General features: G+C 34.8%; 1 protein-coding gene across 2 annotated transcripts in view; it reads right to left on the reverse strand.

Moving 5' to 3' along the window:
• Nucleotides 1–1,403: 1,403 nt before the first annotated feature.
• ARSK (arylsulfatase family member K) overlaps nucleotides 1,404–27,895 on the reverse strand; it is a 34,428-nt gene continuing 7,936 nt past the window's right edge. Inside the window, exons 3-8 of one of the 2 annotated variants that reach the window (XM_081053092.1) lie at nucleotides 25,951–26,110; nucleotides 18,295–18,577; nucleotides 15,389–15,560; nucleotides 11,292–11,516; nucleotides 3,793–4,017; nucleotides 1,404–2,033 (exon numbers count right to left, since the gene is read on the reverse strand). In XM_081053092.1, the coding sequence (XP_080909218.1) occupies nucleotides 1,735–2,033; nucleotides 3,793–4,017; nucleotides 11,292–11,516; nucleotides 15,389–15,560; nucleotides 18,295–18,577; nucleotides 25,951–26,110 (1,364 nt within the window). In that variant the 3' untranslated portion in view covers nucleotides 1,404–1,734. The remainder of the gene's footprint in view (nucleotides 2,034–3,792; nucleotides 4,018–11,291; nucleotides 11,517–15,388; nucleotides 15,561–18,294; nucleotides 18,578–25,950; nucleotides 26,111–27,895) is intronic. The other variant, XM_081053093.1, reaches the window with a different exon arrangement.

Here is a 27,895-nt window from a genome sequence, read left to right on the forward strand (position 1 = left end):
TTCCCACATGGGCCAGGGAGCTGCGCCCTCCACAGCTAGACTGAAGGACAACAACTTGGAGCTGATGGGCCCTGGAGAAACACACTGTTCCCCAGTTAAAACATAAATAAATAAAAAAATAAGTTAGCAAGAGTAGCAATTCTGAAAAAGAAAACTGATGCAAAGGGACTAGTGTGACCAGATATGGACCACTACGTTAATAAATAAAATAGAATGGCCCACTGCAAAATAAAGAATGCTCTGAAAGGACCCAAATGTAAATGAGACTTGGTATATGACAAAATGACATTTCAAATCAATAGAGGAAAAAATATCTTACTCAACAAAATATGTTACATAATGAAGTGACATTTTCTAACCAATGGGATGTTAGTTTGCTCAATAAAAGGTCAATTGGGTAGCCATCTCAAAAAAACAAACTAAAGTTATATCTCTGATTTGTAATATGTTCCAGATGGATCAAGATCTAAGGATGAAAAATAAATCTCTGACAGAAGATAAGTGGGGAGGACCATTCTAAATATATGTGATATAAAATCCCAAAGCCACAAAACCCAAGATTCATAAATTTGATAATTTGAAAATACCTGCCAAAAAACACTAGAACAAAGTCAAAAAATAAATTACAAAAAGGAAAAAATTTGCTGCTTCTTTTACAGACAAAGGGCTAATATCTAAAGCTTGCCTGTAATAAAAAAGACCAACAATTAACAGAAAAATAGGCAAAGAATAAAGGAAATTCCTATGATTATTAAGTGTATGAAAATATGATCTATCTTATTCATAAAAAGAAAAAGAAAAAAATAATATATTTTTAATTAGGTTGGCAAAGAACGTGAGGGCATGCATTGCTGGTGAGAGTTTAAGTTGTTATAACTTCTTTAGGGGTAATTTGGTAGTATTTAGCATAATTTTGCTAGATACAGTCTTGTCCTAGCAATTTCACTTCTAGATATCTATTTTTAAGTGGAAAAATTATCAAGATGCAGAACATTTTACATAGTATGCTATCATTTGTGGTGGGGGAAAAAGGGAATATAAAGTCTGTTTGTAGATGCATGTTCTGTCTCTAAAAGGACACACCGGAAGGTGGTTATATTAGTGGCCTCCCGGAAGGGGAACTGGGTGGCTGGGGGACTCGAAAAGCCTTCTGCAGTGATGGAGCCGTTCCATCCCAAGTTAACTTTCATAAGAGGCGCTCTGCCCGCGGCTCCCTGAGCACACAGTCCTCCATTAGAGACTGGGGAGTGACAATGTCTCCCCATGGAGAGCAGTCAGTACATTTCCCCACCTATTACCTATTTAAAAATACCATATCCAGGGTTTATGGCCCTCAAATACTCCCATCAAATACACATAAATGGTCCACATCCCATCAGATGCAAATAACTCATCAGACACCATCAAATACAAATAGCTACTTTATGGTTCATAAGTAATCAGTAATTGTTAAAAGAGTCTATATTCCATATTATTCAGAAGAATATAACTTTATATTATACTATTTGTTTCCATTCCTTTACTACTTCCATTAAGTTGTTAGACATTGGTAAGAATGAGGTGTTGATAGTAATCATTTTTGAAAATATATAATTCTATAATGATTGGTTTTTATTTAAAAATAGAATATATTTGTTAAAAGTAAAAATAATTAGTAATTATTACAACTAATATTTAAAACATAATTAATCATGATCTTTTAACATTTCTTTGAAGCTCTGGAACATTATTTTCTTATTTTTGTTCAAATTTTGTTTGGACAGTATGGGTTTTAAGCCACTGATCAATCGCGCTTTCATACTTCATCGGTTCTTTCAGCCAGTCCTGATGCCACCTAAGGTTTGCTATAACATTTGAATAGTTTTGCCCTATACTTTGTTTCCAGTTGATAAACTGCTCTTTATTGTATTGGTGGACAGAAGCTGAAACTTTAGGGTAATTTATAATGGAACGAAGCTTCTGATCCAAAGAATAAGTAATTTCTGGAAATTTTGTCGCAATATTTGTTAATTCATCTGGATCTGAGGAAAGATCTGAAAGAAAAAAATTAAGTACCTGTTAAAATAGTTACCTATGACAAAAACATTACAATGTTGTTACTCTGTGACAGATAATGTATTAGAATTCATTTTTATTTTCAGTTCCCCTTAGTACAGTAAGATGAAGGATAGTATAAATGGTAAAATCACACACCAAAAGTTAAACACCCCTCTAAATGTATGTCTAAATTATCTTCCTTCCTACCATCATCCTGTTATCCCATTTTTTTCTTATCCATTCTTACTTAGATGGCAGAAACAGTCAAACCCTTATTACTAGTGAGCTGGCTTAGCCCCAATTCTTCCTAATTTTGATGCCTTGCTTACTTTGACATGCAGAGAGAAAAACACTTATATTGTCCCAGTTCAACAGCCCCAAACTTTCCAGCTATAAGAATTCTTTATATAGCTAAGTCATGTTCTTGCAACTTCACTTATTCCTAGTTTTCTGTACACATTAGCATTTTGTGCTTTGATTTATGAAAGTTAGATTCATCAGTACTGTCTGTTGGAGCAAGTAGCCATGGAAATGAAAACTTCTCTCGATCATTCCATCGAGAAAATAATGATAAATGTTTCATGTAACATAAACACCCTTATTACCGATGATGCAGGGAGACAGCATGCCGATCTAATTGGAAAAATAGCACATCACATCTCTTACAACATTTTACTTAAAAGCTAGTAAATGAACAATGCATGTTGAGGGGAAAATCTCCATGGGCCTATTTGAGTGCATTAGTCAGAAGAGCCCTGAAGACATTTGTGACTTTGTTGGGTGATTTTAGATGGCACCTCTTTGGAGAAGGGAAGTTAGTAAAAGCCCAGAGAGGACAGGAAAGGCAGGCTCACCCACTGATCCTTTGACTGTCACATCTGCTTTTTGCAGAACATGAGCAGTGAACAAGCAAGGGATGGCCATTACTCATCGGGATGATACTGGAAGGACTTCCTTTTGAAGCCAAGAATCTGATGCTCTTAGAGTTAAGGGATTTAATCAGTTTGGCCCCTAAAGAATTATTTTGAGTTAATCATTTTGACATTTGTAATTGGGAAGGAAACTGAGGGAGAAATGAATATTAATAATGGCTTTAGCACATTAGTTTATGTGCCAAAAGGGGGCAAAGGATAAGTAAAACCTTATTTTAATAAGGTTAGAATTAAAATTCTAAAATTAATTTTAAATGCTTTAAAATTAATTCATAGAATAGCGAAACTAGCAGGCATTATTGTAGGGTGAAAGGAGCACAGATTTTGGTGTTAGATGTTGGTTGAAATCCCAATGCTGCTCCTTCTTAGCTCGCACAGGTATGTGAATCCCTTTGATTCCTAGTCTTCTCTATACAATGAGGATAATGGTATCTTCTTGTGAGCTTGCAGTGAACATTAAACAATATATGTAGAATGTCAGGCTTCCTAAGATAGAGGTATCAATCCTTTAGGACAGCTGAAACAAAGGGAATGAGAGGGTGCTGACTACTGATTGGAAAAGATAACCATGAATATTAGAAGACACCTTGATCAGAGAAAACAGTGGTTTCAATCTTGAGACCCAGATCAAAAGCCTTAGGGTATTTGCTCTCGAATTCAGATGCTGATTTCCTCACATGGACAACATTTTGTAGATTGTTGCAGCATGAGAAGCAAGGGATACTTACTTTTAAAACCATGGTTAGTGGATCTTTTAGGCAATGCTATGTAGGTCAGCTCATTACACATCATACTACACTTAAAAATGTATTAACACATTTACCAAAGAGTTGAGGCAATACTGAAACACCGTCAGAGTAGGCTATATACTTCCACTGGTTAGTTCGAAGCATGTAGGTGGAAGCATTCACATTGCACCCATGGAATTCACTCAGAATCCAGGGTGGACGTAGGCGTTTGAATTGGTGTTCATTCTTAAACGTTTCTGATGACAATGGCAAGAAAGAATATCCACTCAGGTTCTGTGGCAAAGGAATTCCAGCAATATCTATGTAATAAAAACAATACAGTATTTTATAACAACTCATTCTTTCATTAGTTGAACATTCATTAATAACATAAAGGTCACAGAGACTAGAGAGTATGGATTTTGTAAATAGATCGCCTAGATCCAAATGCTTATTCCACTAACCATGACTTGAGTATGTAATTACCACCCACTTTGAACCTCAGTTTTCTCCTGTATAAAAAGAGAATAATAATGATACTTGTATTTCATAGGTTTATTTTAGGTTTAATATGATAATTTATGCAAAATTCTGAGCCAGTGGCTGGTACATAGAAAATCCTCAACAAATATTAGTAAATATTAGTCCTTTATTTCTGAATGATTAATAACAGCTGTTTCTCGCATTTGTTCCACAGGATATTAACAAGACCTACATGAAAAAGGGATTTAGTAGTCATATATGTTTGCAAACAATGGTTAAAATTAAATGGTAAACTTATCGTAGATGTAAATCCATTGCTGATATATAACATAAACCTTCAAGTATATAGTGTGCCATATGTCCCAAAGTTATTTGATGACAGAACTTTTTTACTCTTCAGTAGTATCCTGAGGGATTAGTATTCTGCAGAGCATATGTTGGGAAATCCTAGATTATACTGATTTAGAGAAAAATAACTTATTTTTTCCTTATTCAATACAGACATATAAAACACCAGCATGAGCAATGCCCAACTTAAAAAGAAGTTGTATTTTTATTATAATGTAATATAATTGCTTTTAAGATATTTTTTGGAACTATTTTTTTCCTATAGAAAAACTACCATTAATTATGAATGGGTGGTTGGCATATTTCCAAAATGAGTCTGCAGTTGCCCTCTCCACCCCTTTTCTAGTTGCAATGTTCCATTTTTCTAGTTATAATTAAATATTTCCAGTAAAAAATAGAAAGTAATATATCTGCAATGCTAGAAATTAAACAAAATTGAATATAAAATTAATTTAACTTGACTGTAAGTATTTGAGGAAAAACAGTTTCATTAAAGCAGAATAAGGAAGTGGACATAGACTGCTGTAAGTCTTCTGAAGATACCTGTTTTACATATAACTTAATTAAAAACTTTATATCTTCCATTTCTTTGGAATGGGCGTATTATAAGTACTAATCTTCTTCCAGCCAGTCATAATCAGGGACTTTTGAGAGAGAGAGAGAGAGAGACTGACTAGGAAAAGAAAGTAAGGGAAAGAAGAGAGAACTATTTCAGAGATAACTTGTTAAAAACAAAAGGAGAAGGAGCAAAGGCATTAAAGAGGACGTGCATGAGAGAAAGGGGCTGCCCAAGATGAAATGAATTGCCCGGTAGGACAGTAGGCTTCTTACTGCAAGGTCTACTGTAAGGAAAGAAAGTGGCCAGGAAATAGGCTGGGTCGGGCTGGTCTGTGTGTCAGCCATCAGGTGGCACCACTAGCCAGGCACAGGAAGCGAGAGGAGAGGACTTGGAAGATGGTTGGGAAGCAGGAACCAACTGGCATGTGATCATGAGTGGGAAGTGCCTGCATCTAGCATTTTCATAACCCCTAATACTTAGAAATACCTTATTTCATATCTATTCTTAGCCTAAGTTTCCTAAAGAAGCTTGATAGACTAAGAAAGTTTACATGATTCTCTTGTGTTTATGTGATAAGTAGTAAGCTGGGATAAGAGTTTAAATATTAAGTTTTTTCATTTATTCAACAAACAGGAAAAATAAAACAGTGGACAAAGCTCTCTTAGAACTTAGAACAATATGGGGAGACAGGCAAACAAATAGGTCAGATGGTAATAAGGAGTGTTTTGAAGAAAAATAAAGCAAGATAAGGGAGATAGAGAATGATGGCAGGAATGTTTATGTGCTGTTTGTTTTTTGTTTTTCAATTTTAGAAAAAGATTTATTGTATTGTTGATGAGAGTGTAAATTGGTATCACTCTTTTTTTTTATTAGTTTCAGTTGCTATGTGCTGTTTTATATATGGTGGTCGAGGAAGGCCTCTCTGATGAAGTAACATTTAAATAGAGACCTGAAAAAGGGCTAAAGTGAGCCCTATAGACAGATATCTGGGAGAAGGGCATTAGCCCAGGGAATAGCAAGTAGAAAGACACTGAAGCAGAAACTTTCTTGGTTCGTTTCCGAAACACTGAAGTGTCCTGTATGGTTGGAGCAGAGAAAGTGAGGCATAAATTGTAAAAGCTGAACTGGGGAGGGGAAGAGATCCTGTTGGACTCCCAGGCCCAATTAGAAATCCTGGACTGAAGGGAAATGGAAAACCGGTAGAGGGTTTCTTTTGAGCAGAAAGAAGTGTGACATGGTCTGATGCTCAGTACTGTATGGTGAATTGATTAAAAGTGGGTACAGGTTGAAGATAGGAGTTAGGAAGCTATTGCAGGAGTCCAGGCAAGAGATAATGATGACTTATTTCCAGCATATTATCAGTAGGATAATATATCTTTGTAAATTGATGTCAAAGACTAAAACTCATATCAAATATCCATAGTATTTAATAAATACCTTACATATATTTATTAACTTTTCTGTGCCTCAGGAAACTGGGTATTCATTTCTCAGATAGTTATCAATAATTTCCTTAAAAGCACTTTAGCTTAAACTGCTTTTCAAAAAGCTCATTGATCTTTGTTTAAAACAATTTTCTGTATTTTTTCTTCTGGCAAATCTGTCGTTCTAATTCCATTTTAAGTAAATATCATCTTTCTTGGCAGTATAAGCAAAGATTAAAAGTAACTGCAGGATTCTTAATAAAGGGACTTAAATTTAAAGCAGTAATAGGTAAAAATGCACTCCTGATCTATGTGATGGTCTCCTGCAGAGAGAAAAGATTATATTTCCTCCTGACCATATGGGTAGATAAAGGACTAGACTGGTATGGCAGTGATGCAAACTACATACATTTTAAGGGCATAGCTAAGAGGAATAAAAAAATATTAATGATAACATCTGACATTTCATTGCTTACCATGCATGTTCCAGTCATTGTTCTAACCATAGAATAGTCACTATTATTTCCATTTTATTGATAAGAAAAATCGAAGACCAAAGATATTAAATAAATTTCCCATGGCCATACAATTGGTAAATTCTGAATGAGGGATTTGAATTTAGGCAGTCCAGGATCTCCGGACTCTTCAATATTATACCACAGATCTTACTTTACTGTAGTTATTCAACTCCACAATATTTTTCAACCAATAAAAACAAAATAGTCCATACCAATTTGTATTTCCAACAACAGTGCATGAGGGCTCCCTTTTGCCATTTGTGACAACATGGATGGACCTAGAGGGTATTATGCTAAGTGAAATAAGTCAGACAGCGAAAGACGAATACCATATGATGTTATTTATATGTGGAATGTAAAAAACAAAATAAATGAACAAACAAAACAGAAACAAACTCATAGATACAGAGAACAAACTGATAGTTGCCAGATGGGAATAGGGTTGGGGGTGACGGGTAAAAAAGGGGAAAGGATTAAGATGTACAAATTCTCAGTTACAAATACAAAGATAGCCCCCAGTCACAGCGATGTAAAGTACAGCATAGGGAACAGAGTCAATAATATTGTGATAACTATGTATGGTGTCAGGTGGGTACTAGACTAATGGGGAGATCACTTTGTAAGTTACATAAATGTCTAATCACTATGTTGTACACCTGAAACTAAATAATATTGTATGTCAACTGTAATTGAAAAATAAAAAAATAAACTGAAAACAAAATAGTCTCTGTAGAATGCTCCTCCCAAACTTCCACTAAGATCCTATAACAATGAAGCTTTTGCAGTTTAAATCACTAGCAACTAAACATTCTTTTAAACACAACTATATTTTTATATAATTAAATTTTAACAATTCAAAAAATCTGGATTCATCTTTTATGGAAAAAGAAGGCAGGTATTTTACAAAACAATCAACTATTAAAAGAAAATAAATTACATGAACAAAAGAAGTTTAAAGAAGAAAATCAAAACAATTTTAATTTTAAAATGAGACTACTTTTATTTATAACTGAGCTAAAGGATCCTGATACGAGGTTATTGGAGAAGAAAATATTTTAGGGAGTAATTGTAAAAGAATAATCTCTGAAATAATGATGTCAACTTTAATAATATAAAAAATTCCTTTTAATAAAAATGGCACTTTTCTGCTGGTATTAGAAAATGATAATGTGATAGTATACTATAAAGGACCTACAAGATAAATAGACTAAATATACTCTTCCTACTTTATCATTAAATATCAATTTATAGAAAATAAAACACTCTTTTAAAATACCTTTAAAAAACTATTGTAAATTCAGATTTTTATAAAGCATTGTAGCATCTTAAATTTCAACACGCTTTTTATAGCAAGACAGGTTTATTAAAACAGAAATCCCAATTGGTTTTTCCTATTCAAAATCTTTCTACTCAAGGTTTTCGAATCACCATTTTTTTATATGATAGTTCTAAAGCCCATAGAATGGACGGGAAGAGGAATTCTGGCTTGAGGCTTTTACCTGAGAAATTTAATCCCATACTCTCTGTGTGTAAATTGGATTCATACAAAATAATATAGCTGTGGCTAAGCTAATAAAGAAAGGACTTTTAGAATTATAAGAATAGATTGTTTTATATCTATTTTAAGCTCCTAATTGGTTAGAAGAATTGCAAAATATGAAGTCCTTTGTAGATACTTTATCAAACTCTGAGTAAGTTTACTTATTAAGCAGAGGTAAAATAGAACATGCCATCCCACAGCATACTAAAGGAGCTTTAAACACTTCCAGAAGCGAGCAGTTTCATTTTAAAAGGCTGAATCGGACATCACATTAAACATAGACCATGAGAATTCTCTTTGCCTTGTTGGCTGGTCAGGCTGTTCAGTCAGACAACAGACTTAGTTTACACCTGTTAATCCCAGTATAATTGTTAACAGTATCCTTTTACTGCCCAATAGGCTATGTGGACAATAGTCACTATCTCAATCAGCAAACAGACAAAACAAAATAAAACAAAAACCCCTGTTCACATAGTTTTTGTTTCCTTTTTAAAACTTTATTTTTCAATTACCGTTGACATACAGTATTGTTTAGTTTCAGGTGTACAAAACAACATAGTGGATAGACACATATATTTCACAAAGCGATCACCCCAGTATTACACATCTGACACTGTACATAGTTATTACAATATTATTGATTATATTCCTTATGCTTTACTTTACATCCCAGTGACTATTTTGTTCAATTATAGTCGACATTAAACATTATTTTATATTAGTTTCAGGTGTACAGCATAGTGGTTAGACATTTATATAATTTATGAAGTGATCCCCACGATAAGTTCAGCACCGACCTGACACTATACATAGATTTTACAATATTATTCACTAAATTCCCCATACTGTACTTTACATCCCCAGGACTATTTTGAAACTACCCAGACTACATCTTCTTTTCACTAACAAAATAGGGGCCATTTTCATATATCATTCCACCTTTTAAAATAAAATTGACTAGTTTTTACCCAATCTATTACTACTAGATATTCATATAGCTTCTATTTTTTACAACATAATTCTATAATAAATATCCATGGAGATAAATCTTTATAGGTTATTTTCTAAAATCGGAATTTTAGAATTGGATATGCATGTATATTTGATAAAATAGAGTACATACTATTTTTAATCTCAAGATTATAAAGTAGGAAATTTGCATTGTGGGCAAATATAAAACAGTGTTTAAAGAATAATGATTTAAACAATGCATATTAATCGACTACCATATGAGTGGACCAGACAAAGAGGCAGTGTAGATAGCTCCCTAAACATATCGGATTATTGAGCTGACAGAGTAAAAAAAACCAAACAGAATACCAGATATCACTATGAAATATATTGAGGGAAAAACTGAGAAATAGTCACCCCAACCTTTTATCATCTTTTGCAATTCTGGTCATTGTACCTCAAGAAAGTAGAATAAGGCTAAAAAGTTAAGCAAATATGAGGATCCTCAGGAGGTTTTTTGTTGCAAATGGGGAGGGTTGGGAGAGTTCTAGAGGAGGGAACCCTAGAAGAGGAAGCTGTAAAGAAATGCCAATATACATAAGCATATATTCATAAAATTATAAAGACGATAAGAGGTACTTACACACCTACATAAATTACATGTACATTTCTTATGAAAACAGAAATGAGGAAAAGTAATAGGGATTGGCTAAAAACGGATGGAGTCAGAAAGTGGCAGAGATATGGCTCAGCACGAAAATAGCTTTGGTATGTAGGAGAAATAGCAAAGGATGACTAAGACATTGAAGAGATTAAAAATATACATCAGGCAAAGGAACCACAAAGAAGTGCATTCAAAAATATATAAGAAGGGATGTGAAATTAAAGAGAAAAGGAAAGGGCACTGCTGTCAATTAACTGTAAAGAAATTTAAGACCCTGGAATAGTCTTTAGTTAAATGAAGGGAAATACTTAGTCGCGGAAGGATGGAGATAAAAAGAACTCGCTTATTTCTTGATTTTCAGACACACTTCTTTCACCTTTTAATATATATACTACATATATTATGTTGTGTTTCTTTTTCTTTCACCAAAACCTATTTATAAATTGATGGTATTTTCTGCAATTGATGGCGCCTTAGAATGGTGGAATTACAATATTTAAATGTCATTAAATTCAAAGTACTCTGCCAAATTAGATAGAAACTAGCAGTTCTATATTATCCCCTCTGAATCTGATGACGACGGTATCTGAGTCAACACTGCTAACTACCACTAAGCCAATGTTCTTTCAGACCTATGGTTATGCTTATAGACATTAAGAAGCTAGTAAAGCAGATAGTACTGAACAATCTAAAGATTCTCAGGAAAAATATATTCATAGCATCAGATTAAGGGACTTTTCTAACACTGTACAAAGTCAGTAGTTTCAAAATGGATGAAATACTTGAGAAGTATTTCATTTCAGGGAGGTGGAGGTAGAGAATCAAATGATATACAAATCATATCTCTAAAGCTATGAACCTGAAAACTTTACATGGCTTACTCTATAGTCATATCCTGATTGTGAATCTTTTGAAGGAAAAATAACTGCTGTGAGTGAAGGCCAAAGGAAGCTGAGGAATATTGTGTTCATGTTTCAGATACGGATTTGACTCACCGTTAAATGAGCTGCTCAAGGTTATAAACAAGTCAGCAGAGCCTCTGACTGCTTTGCTTATTTATTCTCCAGCATTATTACAAATAAGTATTTACAGAATTGCATTACTTACCAAGCATAGTAGGGTAAATATCCACAAGAGAAACCACATTTGATACTTGTAGGTTGGCCTTAATTCCCGGCCCCATTATCAAGAGTGGAACATGGGCACTAGCTTCGTACATACTCATTTTATAAAACTGACGATGTTCCATGGCCAGCTCTCCATGGTCTGAGGTATATATGACAATAGTTTTCTGAAGAAGTTCTAACTGGCGAAGAGCCAAAATAATTTCACCTACAATATAAATCATGATAAATATTCATTACCTTGTAGTTCATGTTTATTCTATCAATAAGTTTATAACAACTCTACCCCACAAGAATTTGTCCGGATGCTTCTTAACATCAAATTATCTATTATTTTTAAGTACTAAGTTATGCCAAATTTCACCTGCCTGTTCCTCTGTTAACAGACTAGAGAAAGGAAGGAGAAAATATAATATCTATAGGATAGTTTCTTTATCTGGAGATCACGCTGGCTTCCTTTCTATGTTTCTACAGGAAAATAGGGGGAAATTTTCCCTTCAGTGACTTGAATGGAAAAAGAAAGACAAGCCTGGATGTCAGCACTGTACGTGTCTCAGACGTAAGGATTGATATCACACTGACCCCAATTTTTGCCTAATGGGAGGTAATAAAAGGGGTTAGAACTTCTCCTTCCTTCTACCCTTGTTCCCAAGACCCCATTCGCCAGATCAGGCCCATGAAGTTGGCTGAGGGTTGTGGAGCTCCCACATTTGAAGAAGGGCTGGCAGCACTATAGACAGTGTATGAATGTGATTTAGCATATTCTTAGTCAGGAAATGCTTGGACAGTAAAATTGCTCTGATTAGTTCCCGTTTCTTAGTGTCCTGAAACTTCCTTCTCATTGTAATTGTGAGAATCACAGTAAGGTAGAGTCTAGACAAAGGAGTCGTCCCTATTTTGGCAGTTCCTGAATCTGGGATACAGGGGTCTGTGTTATTACAAACAGAAACAAAAATAACACAGGTGATTCAGAGGTCCAGTCAGAACTGAGACACACTGCTCTGTGGAGTTATTTACAGAGTTCAGACCATCAGGATCTTTCGACTGGACAATTGTAATCGCTTCCTAATTGGTCTTCTTGCCTCCACGACTCTTTCCCTTGCACCATATCCCTTGCAACAGTCTGGTGGCTCTCTTTCTAAAATATCTGATCATGTCACAGCCCAGCTTAACTCTTTTTCACAACTTCCTGTTGTTTACTTCGTAAGCACAACACACAAAGGCTCAGCACCCTCAGCATCCCCCTAGACCTTTAACGTCCACAGTCCTAAACAACGTAGTATTCCTGGAACTAATAATAATTAATTTAGACTTTCTTGTCTCTGTACATACTATGCCTTCTGTGTCAAATGCCCTTTCTCTCACCATCTATGTAGCAAACATCCATTCTTCCTGTGACCCAGTTCAAGCATTTCCTCCCTGGTGAAGCATTTCCAGCTCCTCCAGGGAGTGCATCACCCTGTACTCCAAGACTCCTACAACTTGTAGCTGCTGTAGTTACAACAGCGTATTATAATTGCTGGTGTTTGCACTCATTCAACAAATGTTTACTGAGTTCTTACCGTGTGGCAAAGCTACCGTATTTCCCCGAAAATAAGACCTAGCCAGACAGTCAGCTCTAATGCGTCTTCTGGAGCAAAAATTAATATGAGACCTGGTCTTATTTTACTATAATATCAGGTGTAATATAATATAATATAATATAATTAATATAATATAATACCTGGTCTTATATTACTATAAGACTGGGTATATAATATAATACAATATAATATAATGCCAGGCCTTATATTAATTTTTTTTTAAGAGATGGATGCTCTTCTTTTTTTTTTTTTTTTTAAAGATTTTATTGGGGAAGGGAACAGGACTTTATTGGGGAACAGTATGTACTTCCAGGACTTTTTTCCAAGTCAAGTTGTTGTCCTTTCAATCTTAGTTGTGGAGGGTTCCGTTCAGCTTCAAGTTGTTGTCCTTTCAGTCTTAGTTGTGGAGGGCGCAGTTCAGCTTCAGGTCCAGTTGCCATTGCTAGTTGCAGGGGGCGCAGCCCACCATCCCTTGTGGGACTCGAGGAATTGAACCGGCAACCTTGTGGTTGAGAGCCCACTGGCTCATGTGGGAATAGAACCGGCAGCCTTCGGAGTTAGGAGCTCTAACTGCCTGAGCCACCGGCCCAGCCCCTTATGTTAATTTTTGCTCCAAAAGATTCATTAGAGCTGATGGTCCGGCTAGGTCTTATTTTCAGAGAAACACGGTAGGCAGCTAGGATGGAAGGCTGAATGAAGCTCGTATTCTTCAAAGGAGATGGACAGAAAACAAGTAAATAGACAAAATAATTAAAGATTATGATGCAAACAAACAATGTACAGAGTACGTAGGCTGACGGGGCTGGTACACTAACTTAGAGTGCTTGGGAAGATCTCCCACAGGAGGTGATATCTGAGCTGAAGCTGACTGACAACAGCCAGCCATGTAAAAAGCAAAGAGAAGGGCATCCCTGGCAGAGGGAAGAGTGAATGTCAAGGCCCTGAGGTGAGGTAAGTCCTACAGTGTTCTTAATTAATATATGATTTCACAATAATATTCAACTTAGTACCACGAGTACCCAACATACGAGTACTGCCTGACACGTAGGAGGTATGACATGTTTGTTGAACAAACACAGTGAAGGATAATAAATACTATTTGGTGACCAGACCAGTTGTAGATTTAACCACAAGGATACAATGTATTTCATAAATTTGTAACTTGAAGTGAGCTGCTGCATCTCTTTTTTCCTGAAGAGATTTCAAGAGTAGTATTCCCATGCTCCCTGCCACAACATTATATGCTATTTCACTTTAGTCGATAGGGATGGATGGTTAGTTGCAAACTTTCAAAAGAGATACCCAGGGTGCAAATTCGTAAGTATCACTAACATCAGAAAATACATAAATATAATTCAACATTTGTGTGGATTTGGGATTACAGAAAGTTACATAAAATTTTATTTGCATTTAAGATTGAGTAGTTGGAAAGTCCTTCTGACTGTTTTAATACATATTATACTTGCTATATTATAAGTAATTTATCCATATGGCTGTTTTCCTTTCTGTTTTCTACTTTTCTATTGCTTTTTAAGAAACAGCCATTCACTTCTTCACTCCTGAGGTTTACTTTGTACAGAAGAGGTGCTGCCTATACCTTGCAAATGCAATTATGCTCCATTCCAATGTGCTGCAAAATAAATTATATGGTTTTATGAAAAGAACTGTTATTTAAATGGTAATTTTTTTAAATCAGGGGTTTCTCCACATCTGAGGAGGAAATTGCTATAACTCTACAAGTGAGTAGGCAAAACATTTTGTTGACTATCATCTTATGGAGACAGGTTTGGTTTTGAGCTGAATTCGACGAGGAAATTCAGTATGATTCTGGACCAGAATATACCTGGGGAAACTGAGTTTCCCTTTAGTTAAGCCTTACTCTAAAGCATCTGGGGAAAATGGATTTGTTTTGCAGTTATTACAAGTCTGGAAGAAGTCACAAGATTCTACAACTACATTGTCTCATCTCCTAGAACCTAAGCTGCCTTACCATTACCTGTCACGTACCTGTTGGGCTGAGTGCAGACATACCTTAGAGACATTGCTGGTTCGGTTCCAGACCACCACAATAAAGTGAGTATCGTAATAAAGTGAGTTGTAATCTTTTTGCTGGTGGAGGGTCTTGCCTTTAGTTTGTGAAAAAACAAACCCATTTGTGAAGTGCAATTAGAAGAGGTATGCCTGAACTCATTACTGATTAAAGCTGGAAAAAGGTTTTGGTTTAAGCAGATAATACAGCCTTCTATGACCCTGTATGTGTGAACAAATCTAAACACTTATTAATAATTAAGATAGAAAAGGCTTTATCTACTATTAATGTAAATTATCCAATTTTTATATGTATCAAGAGTCATAATCCTAAACCTGAAGTATCAAAGCAACTTTTATATGAAATGATCTGAGGATGTTTGTACGAGTTACCAACCAGCATAACAGTTTTTTTTGAAAACTACTATACTTTTTCTTCATGTAATTGCTTATTAATTAGACTACCTACCAAGCATGGCGTCTGTCTCAGCACACATAGCATAATAAAATGCTCTAATATTCTTAATTTCCTTTTCTGTAAACTTCCCAGTGCAGTTTTTTGTGTAAGAAGAGTAATAATCTATAGGGTGCATTTCTGACAGAGGCGACCACTTTGGGATTTTGATGGCATCATAAGACACCTAAAAAGGGAAGAAAAACAAAGTAGTCATATTCCTCTCTTCCAAGAATTATGTATGGTGAACTAGATATACATACTTTAATTACTTAGGATAGTAGAAAAGAATGGTTATGAATTATGTAAAGAAAATAGTAAATCAAATACATAAATTAGGAACAAATTGTTAATACTCACAATAATGCAAAAGGTATTATATATATCAATGTCTTATATATAGTGAGACAGTTGTAAAAGTTATTTTAAAAATTATATGGGTCAATGAAAATAACACAGTATAGAAAAAGTGTCCAAGGACTTTAATATAGTTGTATGATCAATTCAAATTTCAGAAACAACCAGAGACTCTAGACTCCTTTTTCCCAGAGTTCACTAGTAAAAATGGCATTATCTAGTGAGAGAGCCAAATGTTTGTTAAAAATAAACACAACTTTTTAATATATATAAATGCTTAAAGTTTTGGTGCAAACAATTAAGACTAGACTTAAGTTATATATATCTTTTAGTCACATAACTTTAAAAAAATTCAAGTATCTACTTACTATTTACTTAAAAGTTATTTGACTGATTTCATTAGGCTCGTACTGACTCCAGACAAATTTTTCTAGATGGAACCAGTTAGAACTTTTTAAGAAGACGTGATGTATTTAGAACTCTGACATTATTTCCTTTAAAATAGGGTGCACTAAATAGTGTTTCTGATCTGAGTTTTTAAAGTAACTTAAATTTGATATAAGGTGATAACATTTAAAAACACAGGCAGCCCTGCCTTTGCATGGTTCAGATATGTACATATTTCAGTTACCACAGTTCAGTTAAATAACACCAGGGTTCAATTTTAGTTACCAAGGTATATTAACTGTGAGTTATTGCATAAAATACAAACTTTCACATTCCTATGCTGCTAGCTCTTTAATCTATAAATCACTATATAAATTACAGATGTGTATTGCAATCAGTGACTGATCAGGTCATTTCTTTCAAAGTCTGTCTCTGGTCACTGCATGTCTTTTATTCAATATATACATAGACAGTAAAGTTGTGCTGCTTCCTGTCCCCAGTGATAAATTCATGTGACATTGTATAAAAATAGATAATCAAAAGAGGGAATTGGTCAACAAAGGTGAATGTACAATAAAGAAGTAAAAAGTGGTAACGCTGGAAATAAAATTTGAATCAAACGTTAACTGCAGTTACAGAAGAAATAGCTGAGCTGGAAATATTGACTGGCAGCCATTTGATACACTAGATGTGCAGTCAGAGAAACTTACTGAAGGTACATTTATTTATATAAATGAGAAAGGTCACTGCAAAGAAAGGATAAACATGACCTAGGGGAAGTGACAGTGGCAAAAATCTTCACATTAAAGGAACTCTCAGAAATATATCACAACATTGAAAGTGCAAGGGTAAAATTGTGGAAAGTGATCCAAATTTAGAAAGGAATATGACAATTTGCCGAGACATAGAAAAGATGCTTGCTCTGTATCTAAATTACATAATGAGAAGGCAAGCGCTGTTCAAACTACTCTTGATATGTCTTTTTACAAAAACCAAAACACTTTAACTTTCAGTGTTTCTAGTATTTTCAGTTACAATGCATTAAATAAATATTAGTTTTACTAATTTTTTCATTTCCCTATACATTTGTAACCCAAAATAGGAGTTTTAAATGTTTTCACAAATGTTTTTAAGAGTCCTAGTAAAATGGGTCATTTTCCCCAATTGATTATCAAGATCTTTTTGTTATCACTTCGTGAAGGGTGTAAATGTCTAATTATTACATTGTTTTGTACACCCGAAACTAATAATAATTAAAAAGATCTCTTTGTAGTCTCTACTTATATGGTTATTTTTGTGATCCTGAACTATGCAAAATGAACACTGCCTGCACTCCTTAGAGAATGTCTTTCAGTTTCTCTTTTTATAGATGTATGAGGTCTGACAATTAAGTTTGCGAATTCATCCTACAAAAAGTGCTACATACCTCATTGCTGAATATCACTATGGTCACCTTAGAAGTACTCCCCTTGGGAAGCTGTGCACCAACACCAACGCCTAGTCCATTCTTCAAAGCAATTTTGGAACTCTTTTTCTGGAATGGCCATCAGAGCTGTTGTCATATTACCCTTGATGTCCTGAATGTCATCAAAATGTCTTCCTTTCAATATTTCCTTTACCTTCAGGTAAAGAAAGAAGTCATTGGGGGCCAGATCAGGTGAGTAGGGAGGTGTTCCAATACAGTTATCTGTTTTCTGGCTAAAAACTCCCTCACAGACAGTGCTGTGTGAGCTGGTGCATTGTCGTGATGCAAGAGCCATGAATTGTTGGCGAAAAGTTCAGGTCGTCTAACTTTTTCACGCAACATTTTAAGCACTTCCAAATAATAAACTTGGTTAACTGTTTGTCCAGTTGGTACAAATTCATAATGAATAATCCCTTTGATATAAAAAAAGGTTGGCAACATCATTGCAATAAATTTGCAAACTTAATTGTTAGACTTCATATTATATGTAAATGTATCTAATTCAGAAATATGTTTCTAAGTTGTAACACTTATTTCTGTAAAATTACCCCTTCAATTTTTGTCAACCAATTGTTGGTCAATTTGATTTAATGAGAATATACAATTTTCAAAATTTTCTTTAAATATGGTAACAAAAGAATTAGTGAATAAATACCAGTGACTTACTGATACAATGTTAAATTCTACTTTTGAGCATACTTAGAGTACTTACTTTTTTAAGCCAATAAAGAGATGTGTGAAATGTTGAAGATCCAAAATTTTCTCCTGAAGATGGTGAAGGATAAGGGTGTGGTAAATTTAATCCCAAATACAGAACAAATGGTTGAGTGTTATTAACTGCTTCTTTTCTTAACCAATTTACTGCTCTGTCTGTAGTCTCCCAGTCCCCTTCCATTACTCTTACTTGAGTCTTTTTAGGGATAAGATTAACCATAGGCCTGCCTTCTTGTCTGAGTAAGAAAGCAACATCTCTTGTCCATGCTTCCACACGATTGCTGAGGGGGCAAAAAGACAGATACACTGTAAGGTATTAAAAAAGTTTCAAAAACTAAGTACAGTAGTACCTTGGTTTTTGAACGTCTCTGTTGACGAACATTTCATAAATTTTATGGATATATGGTATCATTAGATAGTAAAATTCATGCTAAATTGCTGTTTTAGGGGTTGATTTTAAAGGTCTGGAAGGGATTAATCCATTTTACATTACGTTCTATGGGGAAACTGTGCCTTGGTATTCGAACGTTTTACAACTCGGACAGTCTTCCGGAACAGATTATGTTCGAAAAACCGAGGTACCACTATATAAACATAAGAAAGTAATATGGAAATTGATTTTTAGATTCAATCATGTAAATATTGAGACTAATTACATGAGATCTCATTAAGAAAGTTATCAAGAATTGTAAATTCAAAAATCAGGAAAAAAATAACAAGAATAAATATTCAACCATGTGTTCTTTAAGATTATTTAGAAAGACATTTAGCAAAATAAAAGATGTTTTGGATTCCTAGTATTTCTGAATTTTCTAGCGTTTTGTCTTTTTTTTTTCTCTTAGAAAAAGAGAAATAGTATTTCTAATCCAAAGCTACTATAATTTTCTCCTATCAATAAATCTTTATATTTTAAAAATACTATATCCTGTGTGCACCTTATGTGTTTCTGAAGTTTCATGTTTTAAATTGTTTCCAGCTGTATCTTTTCACATTATAAGAATAATTTAAACTATGATCTTAGCTGTCTAAGCTAATAGTGATGGAAATTTCTTATGAATTATAATCTATATTTTTATTAGCTGATTTAAAAATTAAACAATTCAATCAATTCAGTTTCTCTAAATCTTTAGTCTGTCTTATTTAACTACTTGGCAAGTAGCAATACTTAGTACTACTCTTTCTCAATCAATGTATAAGTGTATTTAGTTGGCATAATTGTTTAGGAAGCAGTTCTTGACATTTCTAATAAGCTTATTTTCATAAGTTTCAATTGAGGCAAGCACCTCTGTAGTACCCTATCAATTAAGAGTTTTAAAAATTCAGATACCAATGTAGAAAGGAAGAATATTTTATATTGAGACACAATACTCCATATAAGGAAAATTTCAAACCATATAAAATGACCAATGGCCCATAGATGAGCTAATGTAGAACTTTTATCTGCCTTTTGAAGGCAGGTAAAGAAATTTAAGTAGCCATAATAAACATATAATTTTTTTATAGTAGGCATTCAATATGTTTCGATAAATATAATGAAAACTAGAATTTCACTGGAATTACAGCTAACAGATTCTAATTAATTCTGTCTAGCACAAGGAAAACCCTAAAATAGTAAGGTTTATAAAATTTATCATAGCTCTAGAAAAAATATAACAGTTTCCCAGTCTTTCGCTTAAGTCATTGCTGAAATCTCACTATATGTGATGATTATTAGAGTTATTGCAGGGGAGTGGGATGTTAGGGGTTTATTACATCAACAGTACTTGTGCTAGAGCTCCAGGATGTTAAAAAACAGGACACTGAGATTCGTACAGATATTGAGGAACCAAAGTGGTTTCTTTTCAACCAAGGAGTTTTACATGGGAAAATATGGCTGATGAATTATTATAGGAAGCAAGAAAATTACAAGCAAGTTTGTAATACAACCTAACTAGTTGCCAGGTGTAATACTGTGATTTATAATAAGAAATAGATAGTTGGTCTTTGCAGCACAGAGCTCCCTTGGAACTTCCTAAGTGATGAGGGCAACAAAGGTGTCTTTTGTTTCTTTAATGAGGTTCCTTTCTGACCACACCTAAGAATGGGGCTGGTTGTGAGGAGAGCCAGCGAAGTGACCATCTTAGCGGCATCTTCTTTTGTCTATTCATGGTTATGTGTAACTTTGGCGTGATTCCTGTAACTGCTGGTACTCAATTAGAGATACAACACATCATTTCAGCATTACTAGGGCAGCAGGGAGAAGATTATGGTTGAAGGTAAAGGTTCCTTTCTCATAATGTTCATTTTTTCCTCTTTTCTGGCTCCTCCAAGAATCTAGATAAGCTGGCAAATTAAGAGGGTAAGAGTTTGATTGGCCTGGGGAAGGCACTGACCTGAGGACCAGATCCTTAGGTCCTTAACCTGGTCAGAGATTATGATGGGGTCTGGGATAAAGTACCAGTTGGGACTATCTTTCTTATTTATGGAATTTGAATTTGGAAAGAAGTCAGGTAACTAACTGGAAGTTACCCAGAATGCAGCTATGAATGAGGTAGAGGAAAAGTCATAAAGAAGGAGATGCAGCCTGAGTCAAAAAGGGTCATGCATGTCAAAGGTATGGCAGGAGGTGATATAATTGAGAAAAGATCCAGAGCAGAGAGAAACAAGTCATAGTCCTGTTAATGACAGAAAACTAGAATAAAGTTCCCCTAACTCCTGCTACTGAAGTCCTTAAAGCTGTATTAAATTCACATTGACTCCTCAGTTCCATCTCTTGAGACTAGTGTAACTATAGCCCCTGTTCTTGGAGTGATAATTTGAATCCCTTACACTGATGCCAATTCTTACATTGTGATCACATCTTCTCTATCCGGTATACCCCCCCAGTCTTATGTAGGTGAGCTCAAGTGACTAATCTCCCAAACAAAAGAACTTAATGAAAAGAAATAGCATGTTCACACTACCATACTGAGTGCAAATCTGACCCAATTTAACCTATGAATAGAAGACTTATGAAAGGTACACACTTATGTCTATCATGCTTGTAAGTAGTTAAATGATTTCATTGCTAAGAAATCTAATTTGGGGGCTGCTATAGTCATAATTAATGTTTGATAAATTTGCAAAACGTTCCTTTGCCTGCTAAAAGATGTTAAATCTTCAATCTGTATTTCTGAATATATGATTTTGCAAGTTTAGAAAGATACATAGTGACTTTTCTGGCAATATTTTCTCTCAAACCAAATGCAGTGCCTAATAGATAGTAAGAGCTTAATAAATGATAGAGATCATTATTCTCTGGGTTACTTTGATCAAAGAAATTCAGTCAACACATTTTAAATTAGTTGATTTGAATGGTAATGGGGGCATGGGTGACACACGACATGTCTGAATTATTTATAATCTGTTAGATAACTGAAATTTGGCTAATTAGCCCAGTGAGTTCTGTTCAAGGACGGAAAGAATAGAACAGAACAATTCCAGGATAATTATTATTTTTTCAGAGAACCAACACTTTATAGAGACTATCGAATCATCGTCTCTGATGAGAAATGCAGGTTATTTTCTGCCAGCTGCCCGAGTCTGTTATACAAGTCCTCCTTCCTTAATCTTCAAAGCCTGTACTTGGATGCCTTTGTTCAGAAGTGTCTCTTTCCTGTCCTCCATTTAAGTCTGGTGATGTTCTACTCCTATGAGAGTTCATTAACTCTAAAATGCTATTAATGTACTTTTTAAAAAAATGCATACTGTTAAGAAAAAATGTTGCCAATATGTAAGGGAATTTTGTAATTATCAATTGTAAGATGCATTGCAATTTTAGACATTTTAAATTGTGAAATATTGTGCACCTTAGAATAGGTTAAATCTAGTACCTTATAGCCTTTTCTCCCACCCCTTAAACAATTGATGTGATTGCTCCCTACTTTAAGCAGAACTCACCATGTATTGTAATTATCTAGACTTTGTTTTAACCTCTCCTTTTAAACCATAAGTCTCTTCAGTTAGGTCACACCTGGCTAATGCTAAAGTTAATTAAGTTAGAAAAGTTAAATCTCCACATTATTAAATAGTTTCAGACTCTTCTCAAGCAGATTGAGACAAACTTCCAAATTCTTAAATGGCTAACACTGGAAAAGTAGGAGATAAACTTTATTTTGGACAACTAAATGTAATACATTAAACTTTAGTAATTAAATGGGGGGAAAAAATCCAAGAACTGGAATGACGATGTAGGCTCAGAGCTACTATCACTCGTGTTACAAGAAACTGATGTAGCAGTTATGGCAGACATCAAGCTGAAGGCAGCCCCATAGGCTGCTGTTTAGCCGAGAATCTGCTGGTTATCAGAAGTGAGTGGTGCAGAATAACAAAACAAAACAAAACAGCAGGCGCTTCCACTATTATAAAATATCATGCTGAGAATGCACCCAGAATTATTTAAGCTGTTCTAGATACTGAATATCAATAAATAATAAGGTGTGTGGGGGGGTGGTGAGCGGGAGGGGGGTTCTAACAAAGCTTCTAAAATGACCAAAGGAATGCATGTCTTTCTCTACTGTAAAAGAATAAAATAACCGCATCTTTAGTATGGAGAAAACTGACCTAAAGGTATATATGATCTTAGATATAAAATAATAGTAGATATATTCAGGTAAATACAGACTTATTCATTAGGCTGCGGAATCCTGCGGGACTGACAGAGAGCTGTATGGTTGCTGTTCTTGAGTGCTGTTGCTCTGCTCTCTATTTAGAAAGCCTGTGACGCTTGTCTGCTGGCCTGACAGGGAATAGGAAGAGTGGTGTTAGCAGCCTATGATTTGCTTCCTTTTGCTGTTTGCCAAGAGGCTCAAACTTAAGAGTTTTTCCCATAGCAATTCTCTCAGTTTGGAAGTAGGCCTATTATTTTTCATTTGTTTGAGAATATTAAAAAAGTGGCCTATTGTGAACTGGCTTCAGAAAAACATTAAGCTATATGAATTGAGAACATGTATAATTACCATGGTGGTCTCAAGGATGGTAAGCAGGGAACCTGGGCGTCTAATGGTTCTTACAGACTGAAAGCCTGTGCTCGTTCTACCACACTTACCTCCCCTCCCACACTTTCTTTCTGCTATGTTAGCCAGGCAGAGTAAGGGAAGAGCATTTTGCACAGAAGGACTAGCTTGTGAAATGGTCCAGAGGTAGTAAAAATCATGTTAAAGAAATTAAAGAATAACCAAGTGTGTACTGAGGGAGAGAAAGAGGGGCACGAAATGAGACTGAAGATAGGCAGGGGCTAGATTATGCAGGATCTTAGAAACAGTGTTGTGGATTTGAGATTTTAGCCTACCTGCAAAGAAAAACTGGTGAAAGATTTTAAGCAGGTAAGTCATTCAATCAGATGTATATTTTTAAAAGATCACACTACCCACTTATGGAAAATGAGTCAGATAGAAGAAAAGAATTAGAAGGCCATTCCAATAGTTTAGGCAAAAGGTAATAGTAGCTTGGTGGAGATGATGAGATGTGAACAAATTGGAGAAATATTTTAGAAGTAGAGCTGACAATATTTGGTAATGATTAGAAGACTAGGTGGGCAAGAGATGTCAGGATTACTTTGGGGTTTCCAGTATGGATATTGTTTAGCTTGTGGAAGACAGAAAAGGAAAGATATTTAACATTAACCAGAAGAGCTAGATTAATACAGTAGATCCTCATTAATGTCCTCAATCATTTCTGTGACTTGAAGTGAAATGACATACAAGTGGAATGAAACCAATTTTACCAGTTGATACAAGCAAGCAGTATGCTCCTAGAGCATCTCAGCATTAATGAAATGATGGCAAACAAACAGACATTATTTGAAGACCTTCTCTACTCAGATTCTTCTAGATTATTTTAGTATCTGTTTACCCAAAATTTGTTGTACTAATTTCCTACGGCTGCTATAACAAATTACCATATACTGGGTGGCTTAAAACAACAGAAATTTATTCTTTCACATTTTTGGAGGCTAGAAATCTGAAATCAAGGTATCAGCATGGTCATGCTCTGTCTACAGGCTCTAGGGAAGAATTCTTCCTTGCTTCTTCCTAGTTTCTGGTAACTCCTGGCAATCTGTCGTATTTTTCTTTTTTTTGCTGGTAGCTGTGATCACTCCCATCGCAGTCTCTTTCTTCACACGGCTTACTCAGTGTCTGTCTCTTTTTCTCTTAGAATAAGGACACTCGTCATTGGATTGGGGTGATTTCACCTGCAATCCTTAACTAATTACATCTGCAAATAGGATGTATTTCCGAATAAGGTCACATTCTGAAGTTCTAGGCGGACATGAAGTTTTAAGAAACACTATTTATCTCACTACACTCACCATTATTTTATCGAATTTATTTTTCTGGTTCTTACTTATCATCATCATTAGCATTGTCCTCATCCCTACTATTATTGCCATAATTCTCAATTAACACCTGTTAGGCAAGAGGTACTGCTCTAAGGTCTTAATGTATATTTGTGCCAGGAATCATACGTGTTGGGAGCCCCCCCCCCCAGATCACACCCAAATTCACTAGAAGGACGCATGGGATGCAGCAAATAGTTGTACTCATGGCTATGACTTATTACAGTGAAAGGACACAAAGCAAAATCAGCAAAGGGGAAAAAATGCTAGAATAAGTCCATAGGAAAGCAGGTATGAGTTTCCAAGCAGTGTCACAAAGGGCATACTTAATTCATCCAGCATCTAACTGTGACAATACCTATGCAGTGCTGCCTACCAGGGAAGCTCATTAGAGACTCATTAGAGACAGAAATTTATTCTCTTATAGTCTGTGACCCAAGTTATTGGGCAGATCATGTAGACACCCTCTTCCTAGCACGTACCAAATGTATAGAATCCCAGAGTGAAAGCAGGTGGTCAGCATAAACAACACTGTACAAACACTGTAGGTACACGGGAAATCACTTTATCAGTTAGAGAATGTAGGGAACACTCCAGAAATTCAAGTTCCCAGATGTCAGTGAAGGGCCAACTTTGAGAGCAGGCCTTTCTAACGAATGAAGTATCAGACCTACTGTTTAGCTCTTTTCTACACATATTATTTCATTTTACCCTCACAACAAAGAAATTACAGTTCATTAGTTTAGAAGTTTTCCCAAGATTATACTGCTACAGGTTAGTATTAAATAGAGAAATTAGTATTCAAAAGTTAGCAATCTGATTCTAGATCTCTACTATTATCCACCGTGATTGGCTGCCTGGTTTTTTGAGGACTTAGTAAAATGAGAAAAAAAACAACAACACACAAACCAAACAAACTTACAATAGACTCATGTTGAAGAGAACTGACAGAAGCAAGTAGCAAGAAGATTATGGTCTTTAAAACATATTGTAAAGTGAATAATAATGCAGTCATTATATAACAGAAACTCAGTAAAAATAAATCATGGGCTAAACAATTTTTAGACACTTTAATAGATCATTACTGTTTAAGAAAAACAAAATTACTAGCATATTGGCAATTTTAATACTTTAATAAGATTAAAGAAAGCTAAAGTTTTGGCCAAATTAACACAATTAAGGGATTAAGAGATTAAGTTTTACCTTGGTGGAGAAACAAAAAACAAAAGTCAAAAAGAGTATACATATGTGCTATAGCAGAGAGGAGCCTATCGGGATTATTTTTGTTTTATTTTTTACCTAATGGAGTGATGTCCTGAAGTATAGTCCAGTTTTCCAAATTTTTGTGTTCGGTAACCATGCTTCTCCATGATATCCATCCATGTTGTATAATTTGGATCTAGCCCCTTAAAGTTATTCCAAGATTCTGTTAAGTGAGTGAAGAGGCCACTCCACAATGCTGAGGGAAGAAAGAAATTTGGGTTAATATATTATAGCTTAACAATTTGTTTTAACTATTAAGACAATTACTGCAAGAGAGAATAGAGTCTACTAGTTCAGACCTCATGCTCTGGGAAAAAAACCACACGAACATATCTGCATTAGGTGCTTTACCTAACATTTCTGACTGCTACCTCATTTTATCAAGAGGAAAACTCTATAAGGAGTTACTATTTACATTTTACAGGTGAGTCTCTAAGGCTTACAGGTTAAGTTGTTTAAGGTAAATACACCTAGAATTAAATATAAAACCTGCATCTAGAGTCCTCTTTCACTCATAAAAATAATCATTAAGTATTTATTGGTCAATTTTCCAACTCAGTCAATTAAAGTACAAATCCCGTTTTCTAACATCCTCAAGGATTTTCCCTATTCCTTTTCCTTGTACTGGCTTTCCACAAAAAATTTAAGTGTCATAAGAGGCTAGTATGAATAATTATTAGGTTGGTGCAAAAGTAATTGCGGTTTAAAAGGTTAAAAATTGCAAAAACTGCAATTACTTTTGTACCAACCTAATATATGCCAACAAATTGGACAACTTAGAAAAAATGGATAAATTCCTAGAAACATACAACCAATCAAGACTGAATCATGAAGAAATAGAAAATTTGAACAGACCAGTTATGAGTAAAGAGATTGAATCAGTAATCAAAAACTTCCCAACAAAGAAAACTCCTGGAGCAGATGGCTTCATTGGTGAATTCTACCAAATATTTAAAGAAGAATTAATACCAAAGCTTCTCAACTTCTCCCAAAAAATAGAAGAGGAGGCAACACTTCCAAACTCATTTTAGAAGGCCAGCATTACACCGATACCACCACCATACAAGGACATTACAAAACAAAAAAAATTACAGGCTAACATCCCTAATGAACATAGATGTAAAAATCCTCAACAAAATATTAGCAAACTGAATACATTAAATTACATTAAAATACATTAGCAAACAATACATTAAAAAGATCATACACCATGATCAACGGGGATTTATTCCAGGAATGCAAAGATGGTTTCAAATCTGCAAATCAATCATCAGAAAGAGAAATTAAGAAAACAATCCCATTTATAATTGTATCAAAAAGAATAAAACATCTAGGAATAAATTCAACCAAGGAGGTGAAAGATATGTACACTAAAAACTATAAGACATTAATGAAAGAAATTTAAGAAGATTCAAATAAATGGAAAGATAATCTGTGCTCATGAATTGAAAGATTTAATATTGTTATAATGTCCATACTACCCAAAGCAATCTACAGATTCAACGCAATCCTTATCAAAATTCCAACGACATTTTTCATAGAAATAGAACAAACAATCCTAAAATTTGTAGGGAACCATATAAGACCCTGAATAGTCAAAGCAATCTTGAGAAAGAAGAACAAATCTAGAGGCATCATACTTCCTGATTTCAAACTATATTACAAAGCTATAATAGATATAGGTATCTATATCTATATGTCTCACATTGTATATCGATATCTATATGTATATTTATATCTATATCTTAGATATGGGAAGGAAATCCTGCCTCTTGTGACACCATGGGTAGACCTCAAGGGCACTATGCTAAGTGAATAAGTCAGACAGAGAAAGACAAATACTGTACGATCTCACATATACGAGTATGTGGAATCTTTTAAAAAACACACACCAAACTCATAGAAACAGCAGCCTGTGGTTGCCAGAGTGGGGTTGGGGTAAATGGGTGAAGGTGGTGAAAATGTACAGACTTCCAGTTAA

Source organism: Rhinolophus hipposideros (assembly GCF_964194185.1).
Source record: "Rhinolophus hipposideros genome assembly, chromosome: 7".
NCBI lineage: Eukaryota > Metazoa > Chordata > Mammalia > Chiroptera > Rhinolophidae > Rhinolophus > Rhinolophus hipposideros.